Source organism: Gavialis gangeticus, unplaced genomic scaffold (genome assembly GCF_001723915.1).
Source record: "Gavialis gangeticus isolate Ggan-Ray unplaced genomic scaffold, GavGan_comp1, whole genome shotgun sequence".
Taxonomy (NCBI): domain Eukaryota; kingdom Metazoa; phylum Chordata; order Crocodylia; family Gavialidae; genus Gavialis; species Gavialis gangeticus.
In genome coordinates, this window is record NW_017729006.1 from 55,430,730 (window position 1) to 55,436,577 (window position 5,848).

The 5,848-nt window shown below is 42.6% G+C and overlaps 2 protein-coding genes across 9 annotated transcripts in view; one reads left to right on the top strand and one right to left on the bottom strand.

Moving 5' to 3' along the window:
* ZNF830 (zinc finger protein 830) overlaps nt 1-5,848 on the top strand; it is a 159,113-nt gene that overhangs the window by 112,888 nt on the left and 40,377 nt on the right. The gene's annotated exons all lie outside the window — the stretch shown is intronic.
* LOC109291965 (poly(rC)-binding protein 3-like) overlaps nt 1-5,848 on the bottom strand; it is a 316,506-nt gene that overhangs the window by 90,595 nt on the left and 220,063 nt on the right. For all 7 annotated transcript variants that reach the window (XM_019509221.1, XM_019509217.1, XM_019509216.1 and 4 more), the window contains one exon: nt 4,074-4,190. In XM_019509221.1, the coding sequence (XP_019364766.1) occupies nt 4,074-4,190 (117 nt within the window). The remainder of the gene's footprint in view (nt 1-4,073; nt 4,191-5,848) is intronic.

Consider the following 5,848-nt stretch of genomic DNA (forward strand, 5'->3'; position numbering starts at 1 on the left):
AGTGTCGTCAGCAAATTTGAACAGGGTGTTTTTTACCCCCTCGTCCAGATCACTGATGAAGATGTTGAACAGTGCAGGCCCGAGGACCGAGTCCTGCGGAACCCCACTGCCCACGTCCTTCCAGGTTGAGAAGGACCCATCCACTCTGGGTGCGGCCCTCCAGCCAGTTGGCGACCCATTTGACTGTGTGGGTGTCTATGCCACAGCCTCCCATTTTCTTAATGAGAACGAGGTGAGAGACAGTGTCAAAAGCCTTCCGGAAGTCCAGGAAGACTATGTCCACTGCTACCCCTGCATCTAATGATCTGGTGATCTGATCATAAAAAGCCACCAGGCTGGTCTGACAGGACCTGCCACTGATGAACCCATGCTGTTGCCCCTAAGCATGCAGTCCCCTACTGGCCCCTCCTGGATGTGTGCCAGAATTATTTTTTCAAACAGCTTGCCTAGGATTGAGGTAAGACTAACTGGCCTATAATTTCCTGGGTCCTCCTTCCTCCCTTTTTTGAAGATTGGAACCACACTGGCCCTCTTCCAGTCCTTTGGCACCTCTCCAGTGCACCACGAGTGTTCATAAAGCCGTGCCAGGGGACTTGCAATGACCTTGGCCAGTTCCTTTAGAACTCTAGGGTGGAGATCATCCGGACCGGCTGACTTGAATACGTCCAGCCCCTCCAGAAGCTCCCTAACTAAGTCCTCGCTAACCCTTGGCCCAGATCTATATATGTGTATATTTGATCTATATATGTGTATTTTCTAGTATAAAATGCACAAGTATTCTATCTATGATGAATTCAGATAACTTTTGGACTAATAACTGCCACATTAGGAGACAAATTGATCCCCTAGTAAGCAAGTCAATAAATGATGAAGCCAAACTCCCCTGCCATTTGTTGGGTACAGCAGCTAAGGATATCTCAGTTCATAGTCCTGATCCTGAGTAGAGATGAATGTGTTTTTAGAGATGTTGAGTGACTTTCCATTGTCATGGCTCTTAGTGGGTTTTGAGAGTTATACACACCTTGAAGGAATTCCTCAGAACTTTTAAAGATATAGTTGCTATAGAGTAGCTGCACTACAAAAGATGACTTTTGATGTATTTCACACAACCCTTGGAATATGGCAATTATTTAACTATGTGTATAGCAAATGTATCCAACATTTAGAGGAAAAGATGAAAATGAAAGGGAAATAGAGGCAGAATGTAAAACTATAGAGGTTTAAATTGAGTAGAAATGTCTTATTCCTTGAGGAAAAAGCCTGTTCATTTTATCTCAACAATACGCAAGATTTTAGAACAGAATTTTGAAATAAATATTAATTAAAGACATGGAAGGAAATGGAATAAATTCAGAATGGGCTTACCAAACATAGATCATACCAGAGTAACTTGATTTTTTATATCCAATTTTCTAGATAATGAAGTGGTACTGGAAGTGGTTTTCATTCAGCTGGACTTCAGTAAGTATGTGATATGGTGTGCATTGGAAATTATTAAAATAAGGAAGAGGGGGATTAGGATTAGAATTGTAAGGGGAGTAAAGATTAGCAAAAGAGAAGATGAGAACAGGTTGTGTTAAAAGGGAAACTGTTAGTCTGGAGAACGATTGTTAGTGTGTTCCTCAAGGTTTAGTATTGGGACTGATCTTACCTGACATATTCATTACTGACCTGGTAACAAAAAAGTAAGAGTATCCTAATCGAATTTTCTGATAACCTAAAATTGGGAGTTATTGACTTTGAGGACATCTTGAGTAATAGAAATGGGATGAAATTTAATAATTTAAACTACAAGATCACAAATTTAGGATTGGTTATATGGATTTCAGCTATCAGCTACTTGGAAATAACTGAAGAGAAATACTTAGGCAGGAATGCTACTTGATCACAGGTAGAGGATGAGTCATCATTTTGATACAATTGTGAAATGGGGTGAGACATTTCCAGTAGGGGTGTGTGAAATGGGCCATATTCAATTTGGATTCAGCCTGAATTGGGGACAGTGATTCAATTTGTTGATTTGGATCACTGTCCCCAGTTTGATTCGGTTGAATCCAAATCTGAAGATTTGATACTGATTCAGAGAATCAGTGATTTGGCCATAGACATGGCTTTAAATGTTTTTTCTACATACCTTGAGGTACCAGGCATGGCTTGTGAAAGCTGCGATGCTGAGGCGGATGGAACATCTCACAGGAGCGCATGGGGGGGCCTCCTGCGTGCTCAGCAGCGAACCTGGAAATGGACCAGAAGTTCTTCTGGTCCACTTCTGGGTCTGCTGGGGAGTGCATTGGGGGGCCCCTCCACACCCCCAGCTTGGCGATTGGCTGTGGGGGGACCCCAGATTCCTCCCCAGACCCAGGAAGCACCAGTCGGACCTGGAAGTGGATTGGAAGTGTTTCTGGTCTACTTCTGGGTCTGTTGCCAAGCGTGTTGGGGAGCCCCCTGCACTTCTGTGAGATGTTCCATCCAGCCCAGCATCTCAGCATTCATGAGCTGCCTGGTACCTTGAGGTATGTAGAAAAAACATTTAAAGCTGTGTCTATGTCCGCATCACCGAATCTTTCCAAATCAATTCAGAGGGTCTCCAATTCGATTGGAGAGATTAATGAGTCTCCTGATTCCATTTGGATTTAGAGATTTGGCCACCGAATTGGGCCAAATCTCTGCTAAATCGAATCAGGGATTGAAGCTTCTCACAGCCCTAATTTCCAGTAAAGCTAGAGAAGTACTAATGACATATTACACGGCTCTGGTGAGAGTTCATCTGGAATACTATGTGCAGTCCTGGCTACTCATCCACAAGAGAGAGAAAATCAAATTGGAGCAAGCACCAACAAGGGCTGTTAGGATGATCAAGAGAAAGATGAGTCTTTCTTTTAAGAGAAGATTAAAAGGGCATGGCTTGCTTCACTTAACAAAGTGAATTTGGGAGTGGGATTTGATATGACTACTCCCTATAAATACAACATGCATGTAAACTTCTGAGAAGAACTATTTATACTGAAGGATAGCATTGACCCAAGAACTGATGGATATGAACCAGCCACAAATAAATCTAAGTTGGAAACTGGAAGAAGCGTCATAGCAATGTGGTTCTTGAATAGCTTCCCTATTGTGAGGGCAAAGAACCTAACTAGTTTTAAATAGAACTTGATCAGCTTGCAAAAGGGGTTAGATGTTGTGATCATCTTCAGTAGCTTGGGACTGAGCTCAGTAACCTAGGAGGTTCTCTCCAGTGCTGTGTTAATCACAGTGCTACAAGAATAGTTACCAATCACCAAAGTCTCAGATAGTTTTACATTTCCCTTGAAATGTGGCTCTCTCCCCCACACCATGGTGGGACACTGCATTACCACCACCAACAGGAGGGTACCGCTACAGAATCATTACAGCCTCCTGCATTATGCAGCTTTTCCGTTTTGCAGTCCAAATATTGGCCAAGTCTAATTCTGCTTGGCCTGAGTGAGTTTATGAAGGCCCAGAAGACTGGATGCACACAGATATATGCACAAAGTGCTAATTTAACAGTAAAACGAGTTCTTTTCTGCCTTGCTCATTCTTAGTGTATTCATTTTAATTGATTGTAAAATATCAAATCAAAATATGGTAATTGGTGATATATTTTGTGTTTAAAGCAACTTTAAAAGGACTCTAGCTGAATGACATGTACATTCTTTTTGACAGAAAAATTACATCAATACCATATAGAATTACATAGAAGCTGTTGAAAGTTAGGCAATTATTCTTTTCAAATCAAATCCACAATGGGACCAGAAATTTCCAAGACATTTTTTCCACCCTTAGTGCACATTACTAGAAGCAATTGTTTTCCCCTGAAATCTGCAAAAATCAAAAGGAGTGATCAAACAGCTTGTAAATTGACCCATTATTGCTCTTCTAGTATTACTGCCAAAAGCATTTATAAAACTATAACCACTTTCATTGCCATCAAATAGAACATTAAACAAATTATATTTAGCATTAAAGCAAACACAAGAAAAAACTGAACTAATATTTGTATTGCAACTTGAAGATGGGAAAATACAAGGTAATACATTTTATTAGTTTACCTCTTCAAATTTTAGTGCAATCATAGAAAAAGCCTTGAAAATGGCATCTGTTGGGCCTGTTATTGTCACAATCCTTTCTGGGCAGGAGCCTTCTGAAATATTGATTCGAGCACCACTCTGTTGAAAAGAATAAATATTTTTGAAGATTATTTACAAAAAAGGTAATGTCACAAGCTTTGGGATCACTGAATCCAGCCCCCTATTTTTACAAGCATTCATGATTAAGCATCAAGAGCTCAACTTCCTGCCAGCAGTGGGATTTTTGTCAACATACTTTGTGAGCAGCACCTATGTCATCAAAAGTAACAAACAATGATGGAATAACTTCTCTCACCATCTCTTTCCTGCTTTTTTTAAACCTGACTAAAATTGGAGAATTCAGGGTAATAAATTTTTTCTTTTTTAGCCAGCATCAATTTTGTGGAAATATATTCACTTCATCTACGGACCATAGCCAAACTAATTACTTGGGAAACAATGTGTCTAGTTGGGAGCACTTGGCTTTTTACTTCCTAGCACCCTGCACCATATTGCATCAGTAATTGTTTTATATTGTAATCTAGACCAGGGGTAGGCAACTCCTGGCACACGTACCAGAGCGTGGCACACGAAGGCTTAGCACATGTGCCTCAGGGTGGATGGCGGGGGAGCCGCAAGGGGCCTGATTTTTGTTGTGACATTGCAGCCCTGGCCCCTTCTCTGTCGTCCACTTTGAGGCATGTGTGCACCTGCTGCTCACAATGAGCTGGGCCAGGGGTCTGTGGACCCTGGTGCAGCTGCTTGCAGCTTCCCTGCCACCTGCTCTGAGCAGCCAGGGCTCCGTAATTGGCAATAGGGGCCTGCCCAGAGCCTGGGCTTGCTGTGGCAGGAAGCTGGGCGGCTGCAAATGGCTGTACAGGGGTTCACGGAGCCGAGCCTTGGATCATTGCTGGGGGCAGGTGCACGCATACCTCAGGGTGAGTGGCGGGGATGGAGTCAGGGCTGCACTTCCACAACAAGTATCAGGCCCCTTGTGACGCCCCCACCATCTGCCCTGGCTTGCCAAAATCTTACAAGGTTGCAGGTGTTTTTGCCACTCTGCTGAAAACATTGTCGACCTCTGTTCTGGACTGAATTACTCTAGATGATGCTTATTCATATGCACGTAAAATAAGTAACCAAACATGTGCTGGACACACTTAAGAAGGAACTCTGGATAATTTTAAGACACTGCTGCATACAGTTATTTCTCTGTACAGGAAGAGGAAAAGCCTGTTGGAAAGAATTAGGAAAACAGCTGAGCGAGAGACAAAGAACTTGATTCCTATGTAGCTGAGGGCCCCCTTGTGCCACCCTGGCAGTGTAAAGACAGTCCTTATAGAGGACATAAATATATTTACAAAGATCTCAGTGTAAATGAGAATGCAATCCAGAAGGGTCAGGAAAGACCTTGGCTGTATTGCCTCTTACTCAAGCACATATTCCAATAAGCCAGTTCAATGCATTTTCTTTCCCTACACAAGGGCAAACAAATCTAACAAGACAAGCTAATGGCCACCATCGTCCTGTCATGAAGCTCTGCTGACGGATATTCTCAGAGGTGTAGGCAACAAGTAGGCGTGTGTGAATAGGGAAGTATTCAATTTGGATTTGGCTGATTTGGAGGGCAGTGATTTGATTCAGGGATTCAGATCACTGTCCTGAATCGATTTGGTCGAATCAGCTTTGGAAGATTTGGTGCTGATTTGGAGAGATTCTGTGATTCGGATCGGCTGGGGAGAGGCAGACACAGCCAG